This window comes from Westerdykella ornata (genome assembly GCF_010094085.1).
Source record: "Westerdykella ornata strain CBS 379.55 unplaced genomic scaffold EI97scaffold_17, whole genome shotgun sequence".
In the NCBI taxonomy this organism is placed as follows: Eukaryota; Fungi; Ascomycota; class Dothideomycetes; order Pleosporales; family Sporormiaceae; genus Westerdykella; species Westerdykella ornata.
The window spans coordinates 301150-315087 of NW_022986867.1; the positions used below are offsets into that span (position 1 = coordinate 301150).

General features: G+C 51.1%; 7 protein-coding genes across 7 annotated transcripts; 3 read left to right on the forward strand and 4 right to left on the reverse strand.

Moving 5' to 3' along the window:
• Nucleotides 1-59: 59 nt before the first annotated feature.
• Nucleotides 60-1576, reverse strand: EI97DRAFT_468477 (uncharacterized protein). Its single transcript, XM_033801658.1, has 5 exons — nt 1240-1576; nt 1000-1183; nt 864-943; nt 505-812; nt 60-451 (listed from the first exon to the last, which is right to left on the reverse strand). Exons 1-5 carry the CDS (start codon nt 1339-1341, stop codon nt 286-288), a joined length of 840 nt encoding a protein of 279 aa, XP_033652435.1. The 5' UTR covers nt 1342-1576; the 3' UTR covers nt 60-285.
• Nucleotides 1577-2047: 471 nt separating this feature from the next.
• Nucleotides 2048-3328, forward strand: EI97DRAFT_93248 (uncharacterized protein). The gene is made up of 5 exons (XM_033803214.1): nt 2048-2316; nt 2390-2592; nt 2647-2829; nt 2880-3068; nt 3125-3328. Exons 1-5 carry the CDS (start codon nt 2179-2181, stop codon nt 3207-3209), a joined length of 798 nt encoding a protein of 265 aa, XP_033652436.1. The 5' UTR covers nt 2048-2178; the 3' UTR covers nt 3210-3328.
• Nucleotides 3329-3697: 369 nt separating this feature from the next.
• EI97DRAFT_421588 (coatomer subunit gamma) lies at nt 3698-7131 on the reverse strand. The gene is made up of 7 exons (XM_033797060.1): nt 6924-7131; nt 6803-6849; nt 6673-6751; nt 5270-6623; nt 5071-5219; nt 4198-5016; nt 3698-4140 (listed from the first exon to the last, which is right to left on the reverse strand). The coding sequence occupies exons 1-7, from the start codon at nt 6988-6990 to the stop codon at nt 3908-3910; spliced, it is 2748 nt and encodes a 915-aa protein (XP_033652437.1). The 5' UTR covers nt 6991-7131; the 3' UTR covers nt 3698-3907.
• A 192-nt stretch (nt 7132-7323) lies between these two features.
• On the forward strand, nt 7324-8830 carry EI97DRAFT_434807 (lipoic acid synthetase precursor). Its single transcript, XM_033798719.1, has 2 exons — nt 7324-8299; nt 8349-8830. The coding sequence occupies exons 1-2, from the start codon at nt 7357-7359 to the stop codon at nt 8642-8644; spliced, it is 1239 nt and encodes a 412-aa protein (XP_033652438.1). The 5' UTR covers nt 7324-7356; the 3' UTR covers nt 8645-8830.
• Nucleotides 8491-9299, reverse strand: EI97DRAFT_434808 (uncharacterized protein). The gene is made up of 2 exons (XM_033798720.1): nt 9228-9299; nt 8491-9168 (listed from the first exon to the last, which is right to left on the reverse strand). The coding sequence occupies exons 1-2, from the start codon at nt 9239-9241 to the stop codon at nt 8865-8867; spliced, it is 318 nt and encodes a 105-aa protein (XP_033652439.1). The 5' UTR covers nt 9242-9299; the 3' UTR covers nt 8491-8864.
• Nucleotides 9300-9449: 150 nt separating this feature from the next.
• Nucleotides 9450-10981, forward strand: EI97DRAFT_443767 (DUF171-domain-containing protein; the record flags this gene model as incomplete). Its single annotated transcript, XM_033799855.1, has 3 exons — nt 9450-9497; nt 9555-9778; nt 9940-10981. The coding sequence occupies 3 exons, from the start codon at nt 9450-9452 to the stop codon at nt 10979-10981; spliced, it is 1314 nt and encodes a 437-aa protein (XP_033652440.1).
• A 184-nt stretch (nt 10982-11165) lies between these two features.
• Nucleotides 11166-12089, reverse strand: EI97DRAFT_401495 (uncharacterized protein). Its single transcript, XM_033796466.1, has 3 exons — nt 12051-12089; nt 11723-11990; nt 11166-11673 (listed from the first exon to the last, which is right to left on the reverse strand). The coding sequence occupies exons 2-3, from the start codon at nt 11726-11728 to the stop codon at nt 11284-11286; spliced, it is 396 nt and encodes a 131-aa protein (XP_033652441.1). The 5' UTR covers nt 11729-11990; nt 12051-12089; the 3' UTR covers nt 11166-11283.
• Between the last annotated feature and the right edge of the window lie 1849 nt (nt 12090-13938).

A 13938-nucleotide genomic window follows, 5' to 3' on the forward strand; every position in this document is an offset into this window, starting at 1 on the left:
TACGTAATAATAAAGCTTATCTGAATGTCGTGCATATGCTGGATCTTTCGACGGCATGCCTCCTCTTTCGCTTCCATACCACCTTCTTGTACCCCTTTTCCTCTTCACGCTTCATATAAATGGCGTGCACCCTTCTCGTTGCTGGAATCGCATCTATGTGCCACCTCTCAGGTCCGCGCGTCAAGACCCTATCAAAGACGATCAAACGTCCAGGACGGAGCAAATGATACTGGCGAAAGCAGAAAACAATCTGAACCGCTCTAAGTTGTGATGGTCATGAACCCCTCACTCTGCTTTCTTAGCCAGCTCTGCCTGTTCACGCAGATTAGGCGACGTGGAGCTCGTCTGTTCCATATCTGATGCCCACAGCGCGGCGCCGACGGTGTTTGTGAACGAGAAGAAGATTCCTAGCACGGGGATCAATTCAAGAAGGACCGCAGGGACACCGAAGCTTTCTCACATTAGCGATTTTCAATGACACCACGTCTCAACGGTGCTTGTTACCTTGTATACGCAGCCTGCCTCTTCGCGATAAACTCCTCCTTCTGCCTCCCATCCATCCTCTTCAGCTGGAAATATCGTGCGTGCGCTGTGGGGCCGAACTTGCGGCCTTGCAGAATGACGAACATGGCTGTTCCGACGACAGGAATAAAGTTCAGAGGGAGGTAGATGAAGTATCGAATGATGGCCTCGGGCGTGAAGCGTGCAAAAGGCCTCTTCATGATTTTGCCCAGCTTGGCGACGGGGTCGCTACCGGATTTGACCTGACGTTCCGTCGACACGAGGGACGTGAGATTGCGAGACAACAAAGTCTGCTCTATTGTTAGTCGATTTGATGAGCCAAAGGGGAGAGAGGTTCCTACGCCATCGAAGGTGTCCAGGAGGGCGTCATCTATGAGGAAGTTCTTGCTCAGAACGGAGAAGATGGTGGAGCTTTCGCTAACTGCATTGAGCAATCAACATCCTGCCGTTAAAGCAGTCACTGGAGAAATTACGTACGAACGAGGAAGATGGTCGTCAGGATGGCCAGTGGACCGTTGAATACCGTAAGAATTGCCGCCTGAGGAACGTATGTGAAGGCGAACATGAAGATGGTCACTCCGATACCGAGTGATAGCGTAGGGAATAGCTTGTTAAGCAGCGGCTTCCACAGGCTGCGGTGACTGATGAAGTATAGGATTCCCTGACCACCATTGCTGTCAGCCTCGACCGTTGAGGCTACTGTATCATAGTACGCACCCTAAAGGGATAGAGATATGCGCCTGACCGCACTGCATCTCTGGTGAGAATCTTTGCCTGCTGAAACTCCTCCACTGCAACTTCTTTGACTCTTTCGGACATGTTGGATTAACTGAGGACAGACGGCCGATACTGAGCGGTACAGTCAGTAAACTCGAGAAACGTGTGTCTAGGAAGATTTGCGTATTGTTTGCCTGCATGCTTCTGAGCCCGCGCAAACGCATTGGAGGTGAGGATCGCCTGACGTCAGAGCCCCATCACCCCGCGTCCTGGCGGTTGGATAGATGGCCCAAGCTCCTTTCACCACACCCTTGCATCACCGTAGCACAAACAGTTACAAGTATGGTCAAGCTTCCATTGTTGGCCACTGAAAACAAGAAAATCTCGGCCCGCAGACGCAAGCTTGCTTCAAATCAGGGTCCAAATGACGCAGCCGGGCACTAGCCTCTTTAGCTGGGGCGGTGCTTGTGGCGTCATACAATATCCTCGACCGGAGCATCAGGAGGTTTTCGGAATAGCCACAAAGAATGCGTTGGGCATATCTATTCCGCTTCCAGTAATTGTCATGGGCTCACGAACCCCCGCTCCTCAACGGCGATGTGCGAATGACGAAATGAACTGCAGGGCTGGCGCCACGGTTGCGTGGCTGATGACATCCAGCCTCAAGGGGGGTTGAGGGAGCAATTGACAGGCGTAGGGCAGGTTTACCGCATATTCCTTCCTCCTTGGATGCTGTCGTGCTTCCCAGCTGACCGAGGCAATAATGACGTCGTGGGGAATTGTGTGTAAAGACGGGTGTCTCCTTCAGCTATATAAAGACCCTCCAGAAGGTGCACCTTACTACAGACACAGCACGCAACAACAATCGAAAGTACACTTCCACCTTGCCAACAACCCAACACCAGACTTCCAATTCACACATCAAACACTTCAGCAATAATGGAAAAGATCAAGCACAAGGTTGAGCAGGTCCTTCACAAGGACAGGGACACCACCACTACCTCCGGCACTACCCACGCAGGCGGAGACCCCAGCGGGCCCCATAGAACCCATTTGGGCAACGTTGCTGATCCTAGAGTCGTGAGTGAATCGGAGTGATGAAAAGCTCCATACCTCCCCTTTGGACACGAGGCGTGCTGACATCAAATAGGACTCTGACCGCCCTGGAGGCTATGGCAACACTGCGAGTGCTGGAGGTACCACACACACCGGCTTCGATTCTGGGACTACGGGAACCACCGGATACGGCTCCACCACCCACACTGGTACTGGGCTGACTGGCTCCACCGGCACCCATGCTGGAACTGGGCTGACGGGCTCTACGGGCCACTCTACCAACGCGGGTCCTCACAGGTGAGCACGCTTCATCTAACATTATAACATCGAATGGAAGTACTCATCAAATAGCTCAAACATCGCCAACAAACTCGATCCGAGATATGATTCGGATCGTGACAACAGTGCAACTCTAGGTGGTGGCCCAGGCTATGGCACTCACACTGGTACTGGGCTGACTACCTCCACCGGCACCCACACTGGAACCGGTTTGACGGGCTCCACCGGGCACTCCACGAACGCAGGCCCTCATAGGTAAGCAAATCTATATCTCTTTGCGTTGACGTCTTACTTACTCTCGGGAGCACGAACATTGGGAATGTATTAGACCCTCGGATTGATAGTGATCGCGACGGTTCCCACACCGTTGGTGGCTATGGCAGCACGACTGGCACGGGCTACGGCACCCACACCGGTAGTCATACCGGCGCTGGGCTTACTGGTAGTACTGGAACGCACACCGGCACTGGCCAGCACACCGCCGGTCCTCACAAGTAAGAGATTTCCGACAAGTTTCGAGCGTTCGCTCTTTGCTAACGTGTTGGTTTAGGTCGGATTTTTTGAACAAAGTGGATCCTACTGTTGACAGCGATCTCGACGGTTCCAAGACGCTCGGAACCAACCGTACCTACTAAATTGGACGACTCCCGAGCTCGATCTGACATCCCGCGGAAGGCTTGCCATGATTTTTCCGAATATGATTCCCCGCTTGCTGCTTACCAATGAGTATGCAACATGATGATGACCAGTTTCTTATGTCTGAGCCGTACTATCACTCACTCCTGTGAAGCGGATTCACCGCGGGAGACTATGGACCTGATGGGATGGGCTGATGAAATTGTATATTATACGACTGTCTCGAGGAATTCAACATGATTCTTGAACTACATGAGTGCTTTCACGAATATGTGACTGTGATGGTGCGACGTAGTGCAAGTGACTTTCGAAGAAAACACCTTGATTCTATGAAATTTTTCAATAGACTCACCTCTTTACTTAGTTTTCTTATTTCATTAAGCCATTCTGAAAGGTGAGCCTTGTTCTTTTAGCCTAGTGCGAGAGATACACATCAATCTTACACAGGACACCTGGAAAGTCCAACTCATCCAAGTCGATCATGTCAAGGAGGTTATGGATTCACTTCAATATCAATCATTCCTCATACACTGTCGCTCTACTTTTCAACCGGCACGCACCATCATATAGATATTCGGCTAGCTCAAAGCGCCACGCCAACTCGCCTGGATGACAAAAAAGGGGTCATGACCGCACGCTCCAAAACCCACGATCTATGTAATACGTAGGCTCCCTCGTATAATCTCAGCTAAACCCCTTACGCTACGCTGCCGACGATCAATGCGGCTACGCCCTCCTCCTCGCTCCTGGTCTCGATCTTCATGGTGATGCCCGTCTTTGCGCTGTACGCCATGCGCACCAGTGCTGCTACCTTGCCGCCTGTGATGGTCTTGCCGTACAGCTTGAGCGTGTGCGTCGATGTGGAGAGCGCAATGTCCGTGCCGTCAAGCGGTTGCAGCGACAGCGTCTTTGTAAGCTGTTCCGTTGCATCTGAAAGGAACAGATCAGTATCACTCCGACAGTTTGCCAAGTCGCGAAGGAACTTACCAGCTATACTCTTGATATTGCTCAACTGCAGCGTTTCAACCGCCGAATCCCCCTTCGCCTGCTCCCACACGTTGTCGAAGCTACCCGCATAAGCCGGCACCACATAATCCGCACCATTGAGGTCAAGGTCTTCCACCTGGTACTCATCCTCATATCCGTCACCCTCTTCAGGCTCGTTCGTGCTTGGATCAATCTCTTTGCTGGTGAATTTGAGCACGTTCGTAAAGGAAGTGGCGATGTATTGCGATTCTGTCTCCAATCGCTTGAAGGACACATAGACGGTGCCGGGTTCGTTGGTTTTGAGCTGAGGCGCTGGGATGATGAACTCTTCCTCTAGCTGGACGTCGCCATCATCCTCAGGGGTAACCACCATCTGTACGTCTAGCAGCACTGTATCAGGCAGGGTGTTCTTGATGTCGTACTGGATGACAACGTGGTCTTTGAAGATGTGCTTGACTGCCGAAACCACGTATTCGGTTTCGGACTCAGTGAGTTCAACAACAGCGCTCGACTTGAGCACGCCACCATATGCTGCGAGCTCGGGAATCTTCTGGAGTTCCGCTGCATATTTCTGAGCCGCTGCGGTTGCGGAAGCCGCTGCGTCGGCACCTGTTGTCGATGGCTTTGGTCCTGCGCTTGGTGCTTTAATCGTCGGCGTCGTGGTGGCGGTCTTCTTGGTGAGATCTTCTGCATCGGCCTGTTCTCTCGAAACCGTGGGAATCTTCGAGATGTCGAACGGTTGTTCGAATGTGTCCCTCGAATCCGAGCTCACGTACATGGCGAGTTGGTGCTCGAGCACAGGTAACGAGAACACCGAATCTGCATCTCTATCAGCGCTGGGAGTCAATTTCGAGGATTTTCTTCACTCCTCACCATTGCGAATGAAACTGGCAGCTAACTCGTCGTCCTGGTCCATCAACCGCAGATTCAGTGCCGCGCGATCTCGGACTTCGTCGTCCACATCATCGAGACAACGGGTAAGCAAGACGTGTACAGACTTCTTTATTTCAGGATCCTTTTGTCTAGGACACATTAGCAACGTTTGAGATCGATTGTGCACTTGATCACTTACCCAACACCGAACTTGGCCAAAGCGGAAGTGGCTGCAGCTCTCACGATGGCGTTCTCCAATACTACCCGATTGTAGATATACCTGATGTATTTTGTAGGGTGCGGGGTGGATGGGCCCTCTCTTCCAAGAACGAACAGAATTCGAACTGCCAGCTTTGTAAACTCACAGTCCTCGATAAATTCGCAAAGGGTGGCCAGCGCATCCTCCTTAGCCTCAGGCACAAATCTGATGAGGTCCATGATTGCTTCAACCACGGCTCGCTTGAACTCGTAGCCACCCTCGTCCCGCAGGATGCCGCTCAAGAAAGCAAGGAACCCAGATTGCTTGGATTTGAACTTCAAAGCCAGCGTTCGAACAGCTTCCACAATGGTCACCTTGAACTCATCTGTAATTTCGGCCATAAATCCGGTAATTTGTTTCATAAGTCTGTCAACTGATGACTCGTTTCCTGTCTTCAGCAGTGTCGTGATAGCAAAGGTGGCGATGCTGCGGTTCGAGTTCGTAATGAGAGCTTCAATGTCCTGGTTGCATGGCCGAACCGCATCTGGCTTGGATGATGCCATGGTGGACAGAATCCTAAGAGCAGCAAACTTGGTAACGGCGCGTGGAGAAGTAAGGAAGAGTTGAAGGGTATGGACTGCTTGTACGAGCTCCGCATTGGTGACATCCCGCATATCGCAAATAGCCTTGGCCGCTTCGAAGTTGACCATCTCAGACTTATGACGAAGCCAGCCATCCAAAAGTTGCATCATGGGCTTCCGCAGATTGGGATCCTCTTCAGCGAGCTTAGCGGCCAACCGAACCAGAAGAACAGTAGCTGCTGGGCTCTTGACAACTCCGGCTGCGGAATACTGCTGGACCATCTTGACCAAGCTCATCCTGTCACCAGCGCGCATCTGGTAGAGCAGTCCAATGGCATGATACTGGGTCATGTAGTTGGTGCTCGCCTGAAGGGTCGAGTGTGAGCTGCCACCAAAACCACCCAAGAATCCACCACCTCCCTTGCTGCCTGAAGCAGCCTCGACGGCCTCTGATTGCCATCTCCTGACAACATCTTTCGCAACCGGAAGAAGGTGATATGAAGAAACCAATGCGGCGGAGGCAACCGAGGGGTTCTTATCAACGATACAGGGTTTGACAAGACGTTCAATCGCTTGTACGGTGGAGGCGTCGATAACACGGCAGAGGGCGCGGATGGCATTCGGTCGATAGACAACGTCGCTTCCAACGGCTGTGTCCTTCATTATGGACGAAGTCACCATAATTACGTCGTCTGCGGAGCTGGCAAGCTCCTTAATGACTAGGTAGACCATCTGGCGGAGGGATGCATCTTTGTTCTGGAAAAGCTTGGAGACTGGAGCATTTTAGCATCTGCACGCCTGTGGAGAGAATTGGCACCGTACTTCCAAAGAATAATGTTGTGGCTTCCGGTCTCGCCCAACTTTCCCCTGTAAAGAGCAACAACGCAAGTTTGGTCAATATCTTTCCGACTCGTCAGCTTGCTTTCCAGCCCAATGTTCGAAAACGGCATACCACTCTGCATTTCCGCGGTGAGATTGGACTCTGATTGAATACTCGCGCTGCAAACTGTTGTCAGCATGCTGTTCAAGGAGGCAGCTCTCCAAAGCTGTACGGCTCCAAGGCTCTGCGATACCTTCTTGGAACACCGAAGTCTTGTCAATTTGCGCCACCATGGCGACGTCCTCATGCTTCTTGTCCATATTGTCCTAACTTCGGGCCGCAGCCTCGAGCTCCCGATGTGTCGTTATAATATCTCCTTCCCCAGGTGCGCCAAACGTGTCCTTTCCAGCGGCAGGTGAATTGCACCCGTGTACGGTCTCCGATAAACGAGTCAAGGATTGTGACGACCTCTGGGGAAGGATGAGGCTGCTAAGAGGGGACCGGAGGAGGTAAGGGTGATTTGGCGTACGTTGTAGTTGCCCGCATTGGACATGCAAGGATGCGCAAGTGTGGGTTGCGCCAAGACCCTTACTAAGCCGATCGACGGAGGTGCGGCTATTCGAGGACGGAGTATGAGTTAGATTCTTGAGTCTTTGCAAATAGCGCTTTTCCTTCATCTGGCTGTTATGGCGGCCTCAATACCTCGTGGAAGATGTCTCCTGGCATCCTCATCTTGTCGTTCTACCCAACGGAGCGTTAGATCCTCCCCACGATGTGTGCGGCAGTTTGCCTCCACAGTCGATGCGCCCTCTACTACATCTTCTCAATCATCTCGACCACGCACTGCTTTCCAAGATAAACTGAATGCAGGACCTTCATTCTCCGATTTTGTTTCGCCAAACGCGCCTCTACCACCTTCGGAAGCGTACGAAATCCGCACGGCGAAAGTTGGCAAGAAGACCATCACCAGATTGCCTTCGTGGCTAAAGACGCCCATACCCAATAACAACAACTACAAGAAGATCAAAAATGATTTACGCGGTCTAAATCTGCACACCGTGTGTGAAGAGGCGCGATGTCCCAACATTTCCGATTGCTGGGGTGGAAGTTCAAAGAGTGCCGCCACGGCTACCATCATGCTCATGGGCGATACTTGTACCCGAGGATGTCGGTTTTGTTCAGTGAAGACATCGAAGACACCGCCGCCCTTGGATCCCCACGAGCCGGAAAATACAGCTGAAGCGCTGCGGAGGTGGGGTTTAGGCTACGTGGTTCTTACATCGGTGGACCGCGACGATTTGGCGGACGGAGGAGCACACCACTTTGCGGAGACCATCATGAAAATCAAGCAGAAGGCGCCGACAATGCTTGTGGAGGCATTGACCGGGGATTATGCCGGCGATAAGGAAATGGTCAAACTTGTTGCAACGAGTGGACTGGACGTGTATGCGCACAATATCGAGACGGTGGAGGAACTGACGCCATTTGTTCGTGATCGAAGGGCGAAGTTCCGACAGAGTTTGGAGGTTTTGAAGACAGCAAAGGAGGCTAAGCCTTCCCTGATTACCAAGACAAGTATCATGTTGGGCCTTGGGGAGACTGAGGAACAGATATGGCACGCATTGAAGGGTAGGCACTACCCAATATTGGAGAGACCCCACGTGCTGACCATCGTTAGAATTGAGGAAGAATGACGTTGACGTCGTAACATTCGGACAGTATATGCGACCGACCAAGCGACATATGCCAGTCCATTCTTATGTCACACCCGACCAGTTCGAGCTGTGGCGACAGCGGGCCCTTGACCTGGGATTCCTCTACTGTGCGTCAGGGCCACTCGTCCGGTCAAGTTATAAAGCAGGGGAGGCGTTCATTGAGAATGTGCTGAAGAAGAGAGCGGCCCAGCGGAGCGAGCTTGCCGGAGATCAGCCTGCAGAAGCTCAGCCCGTCAAAGATGCGGAGATAACGGCATGAGCCGAGTGGAGGAAATTTTTGTTTGTGTATGATAGCAGTTGTACAACTGGGGTATACAGGTCGGCCTCAGGGGGTATAAACGACTAATGATTCACCATCTAGGGTATTTCCTCAACGGATACCCATTTCCACGCTCACCGCTGCACCTTCAAGACACGTCTTCGCTGCCTTCCCAACCTCTCTCGTATGTACCATATGTGTAATTCAGTCGTCTTTGGGCTCACAGAGCGCAAGCCCCACAGCCTGCCGTACCTCCCATCCGTATCGGTGGCCTAGAGTCCCTTGCTGTCGGCACCCTTCCCACACCCCTTCTATCACCTCGGTTGCGGGCGGAGTTGAACATGCGCCCCTGGTAGCTATCCGGCGGCGGAGCTGGATGTGCAGGTCGGAAGTAGGTATTCGAACCCGGAGCGCGGAAGGGAGAGCTTCGTGCGGCGTCCCACGTGTCCATGCTAAAGAGGGTTGTGAAGTAGAGAGCCACGAAGGTAAAGACGGTGTCAGTCGCTGACTGGACGAATGATTTACTGCTGCCTGTCAGTCTATGTTATGACAAACAATCTGGGCATTATGTGGGCATAAATACTTCTCGGAAGCCATGACTGGAGAGTGGACGTTAGTTGAACAGATTGCTAGAACACCGCGTTTTGGGCTGTGGCTTTGCTTTTGTCAAACTGCGGAGGATGGCGGAGGTGCCTGGAAATCTTGGCACAGAACGCGCGCTAAATTTATTTTTAGGCTGACTTCAAGACAACCAACGAGTACCATCGCGTTCTATACAATATTAAACAGAAGGAATATCATTGCAATGGCAAAATCACGCACCAAAACACATAATCAGGAGACGAAGAGCAAGGTATACAATATGTAAATGAATAACGGTTTGTTTTGATAGCTAACGATTTGCGATCAGAAAAGAAAGGTCTCTTTCATAGAGCAAGAGAATGACGAGGACTCGACGGTATACGATGCCGAAGTGGAGAAAGAGACCACGCCGGCAAGCCCAGCACATGCTCCCAAGCGTGCGCGTCAAAGTACTGGCGATTTGGATACTTCGAAGCCGTCTGCAATTTTCAAGCCGAAGCGAGGGCGGCAGTGGACGCTGAGCATTGCTCTGCCGGGAAGCTTCATTGCCAAGTAAGTCCATTTTCTTCTGTCTTTATGTATGCTTTGCTTTTTGGCCTTAGGTTGTCGTCCCTCATCTTAGAAGATCCACGGAGACGACTCAATCTTATTCCACTCGAAGTCACGTGTTCCGCGAAAGAAATGCCATGTATATCTGACTGACGTTGTGACAGCACAAAAGCCATTGACCAGAAGAATGAGCTCGCAGGCCGAATTGCCCGTGCAGCTGCCGTGTTCTGTGTCGACGAAGTCATCATCTTCGACGATGCGCCCGACAAAATCCCTCCCCAGCTCGCCCACATGCAAGGAAAAGGGAAAAACGCAAAGAGCAAAGCGCAGATATTGAGCGAATTAGCAGAAGACCAAGAGCCCTGGGACAACCCGGACCAATTTCTCTACCATATCCTCACTTACCTTGAAACCCCCGGCCATCTGCGAAGGGTCTTGTTTCAAGGGCATCATCCGAACCTGAAGGGGGTGGGTAAGTTACCGACGCTGGATATGCCTCATCATATGAGGCAAGACGAGTGGCTTCAGTACCGGGAAGGCGCGGCTTTCGCACCGCCGGAACGAAATAGACGAAAATCTGGAGGGGCCGAGCCCGAGGAGACGCTCATTGACTGTGGGTTCAAATATCCTGTCAAAGTACCCTGTGCAATACCGGCAGGGAGCAGAGTGACGCTTAAGTTTGCGGATGCGGAAGCGCCAAAGGGCTGGCCGCACTTGACGGAAGTGCAAACCGCGGAACTGGAAGTAGAGCCGACGTCACCGACCGCGCCTCGTGAGGAAGCTGGATACTATTGGGGATTCAGCGTACGGAAAGCAGATTCCTTGTCCGCGGTATACCAGGAGGCACCCTTCGCAGACGGGTACGATTGCACCATAGGGACGAGTGAGCGAGGGGTCCCGCTATCCTCCATCATGCCCGGCGCGCCCTCTCTCCCGGAAAAGTCCGAGTCGACTGGAGAATTCGATAAACTACCGGATAAGTTCAACCATCTCTTACTTGTCTTCGGCGGCGTTACTGGCTTGGAGACAGCGGTCGCATCCGATCCCATATTGAGCAAGAAGGGTCTGAGGAAGGAGAACGCGCATGAAGCGTTTGATCTCTGGGTGAACCTCGTTCCAGGTCAAGGAAGCAGGACGATTAGGACGGAAGAGGCTGTTTGGTTAGGTTTGATGGGGACGAGGGAGTACGTCAATTCCATGTCTTGAGATGGTGGAATGGCTACATCTTGGAGTGTGGGTTCCTTGAAAGCTTTGGTTGGTTGGAAGGGCCGATACCCGTCTTTGTTGAATTCAGTACCGGTCTGAACTCGTCTATACCATTACCTATCTAATCCTGCTGTACCACTGGAGCGATTGGGCGAATCTACTTGGAAGAGCTCGAAGGGGAAACATGTCTTTTAATTCGTCGCTATAAGATGATGTTTGCGAATGAAAATCTAGCAGGTGGCATCTGGCCTAGGCAATTACGCTTAAGCACACGTAGACTGCTTCATCCGATTCAAGCTGGTTTACAAAAACGCCTGTGAGATCGCATCCTTCCGCTCCTTCAGCAGGAAAATCACATCATCGTTCCCGAACGGAAGACTAGCGCCTGGATTTGGTTTGCTATGATTGAATCGAGGGAACACCGGAGCCTTAAGCCCACGGCGACCTCCGTTTGCCTTATTTGTCTTCTCCACATCGATATGGATTTCATACCTGGTGACCAGCCCTGCTACGGCAAAACCAATTATGCGGCGTGCTAAATTGCGACCGGGACACAGTGTGCTGCCTCCGCCGAATGGCCTGTAGGATTTCGAGTTCAGAAGCTTGGGATTCGATAGGAAGCGGTCCGGGTGAACCTTGGAAGGATCGGCTCCCCAAACGTCTCGGTTGCGATGAAGTTGATGGAAAGGAACCTGTCGCGGTCAGTCAGAGTTAGAATGGAAGGAGTGGGGTTAACTATACGAGCATTTTGCTGCCCGGTTCCAAGACTTTATCCCGGATTTGCGTGGGCTTCGTAACGTCCCGGACCAAAGGGCTAGCAACCGCGAGGCGAAGAGTTTCGTTAATCAGGGAGTTCAGTAAATGACTCTTCTCAAATATGTAGTTCTCATCGTATTCATTAGCCCTAAACGCTCCGCTTGCTTCTTCTCGTATGGCAAGGAGAAGCTCGGGGTCAAAAATGAAATAGGCGAAAACCCAAAATGCAACTTTGTACGTATTTCCCAGGACACTGTGTCGCTGTTAGTCGGAAATTCGTCCTTATACTTCAAGTACACGTAACGTGACCTACAACTGAACGACGCACACAACCGAACGACGCACACAACCGAACGACGCACACAACCGAACGACGCACACAACCGAACGACGCACACAACCGAACGACGCACCCCACCAAGACTTTCAACTTTCACCCGCAAATAGTCAATACCAGAACAAGCTACTGTGCCGCATAAGGTATCAAATTAATCATCAGCATCTACTGTATCTTTCTTGCATGTGCGCGAGTTGTGTCCAGTCTCTCTACAGCGCTTGCAGTGCCTTTTCACCTGACGACCTGCACCTGTTCGCATCCTACCCTCACGTATTTCTTCGTCTAGCTGTGCCTCAACATCAATTCGAGTTAACAGCTCCTCTGCCTCAGTCTTCGATAGGTCTCCTCCTTTCTGAATCCGCTTCCTTTTGTGTTTCTTTCGTTCAGATGTAGCTTGGTTTGCTCACTCAAGAGTATCAACTCGAGCTGCTAACAGTGTCTGTGAATGCAGCATTATCTCAGCACCTTTTCTAAACTGTGCAACCATGTTGATTATTGAAGCAGGTGAGGAGCTCTTGTGCCTTTCAATCTGAGTGTGAATAAGCGTTGATTGAGCATCTATCTCAAGGGCATTGCTTGGTGTTTTAGGGTTCCATTCAGTTGTTCCTGGCAGAGGAGGTGTTGGCATACGAAGCTTCACTTCAAGCCTTGATAGCACCATCTCTAGACAGTACGGAACTAAACCAGTTGCTCTGAAGCTTGACCGAATATTCTTATCTGAGAATGAGCTGTGGTAAACCTCTTTAAATGAGGCTAGGAATGCCTTCTTATCGATATGTTCAATGTGATTGTTCGCTAAGCCTCTGATCTCTTTTCCGTATGCCCACTTCAATGGTGAAAAACACCCAACATCAAGTGGCTAGAGGATGTGTGATGAGTGTGGGGGCATACAGAGGGTAATAATCTTGTTTTCCTCACAGAGGTCCTGGAATTTGAGTGACTTGTGGCTCTCGTGACTGTCGATAACAAGCAGCACATGGCTCCCTACTCTCCGGCTATCTGTATATCTGATAAAGTGCTTTAACCAGGCTAAACCAAGCTCATTTGTTGTCCAACCATTATCACTAACACTAATATGCCACTCGGGCAGTATATAGTGGTACCAGGAGGTATCATGGTTCTTTGCTTTGAAGATAAAGAAGGGCGGGATTGCCTAGCCAGTTGCGTTGACTTCTGCGATCAACGTCACCCACTCACGGTTGTCAGGCTGGATTCCTAATGGCCGAGTACGTCTTTCTGAAGCAGTAACAACCTTAACGCTTCCTGCAACACCCATAGTAAAGCCAGTCTCATCAAAGTTATAGATGTCTTGATCTAGGATGCTATACTTTGCCTGTACATTCCGTACAAGGTCAAACCAAGGGGTAATAACTGCTGGATTGTTGCAAAGGACTCTTTGGTGATCGCACTGTCGAGTCAATTGGGATTTAAGCTCGGGCGTGTGACGGACGAAGTTGGTAGGCCAGTTTACGCCAACCTGGCCTCCACCACGTATAGCAAGGAGTTGGTCGGCCATTTCCTGTAGATAACCTAGAGTAGAGGCAAAGCCTCATGTATCGAGCTTCCTTGTATATTTTATAATAGCCTCCTCTTCACTCCTAGTAAGCCTTGATGCGTTAGGCTGAGAAGCATGTCTTGAAGGTCGTCTGGCGTGTCGCGCTCGAAGAGTGCATTCAGAAACATTGTAGATTGAAGCAGCACGTCGCTGGCTTAGATTCGGGTCTCTTTTTATTGCTTGAATCACCATAATAATTCTCTCTTCACAAGAAAGTAATTCAACGTTGCGTGGTTGAGACATTGCTGTTTGAAAATGAGAGGTGTTGATGCTTAGTGGGGTGCGTCGTTCGGTTGTGTGCGTCGTTCG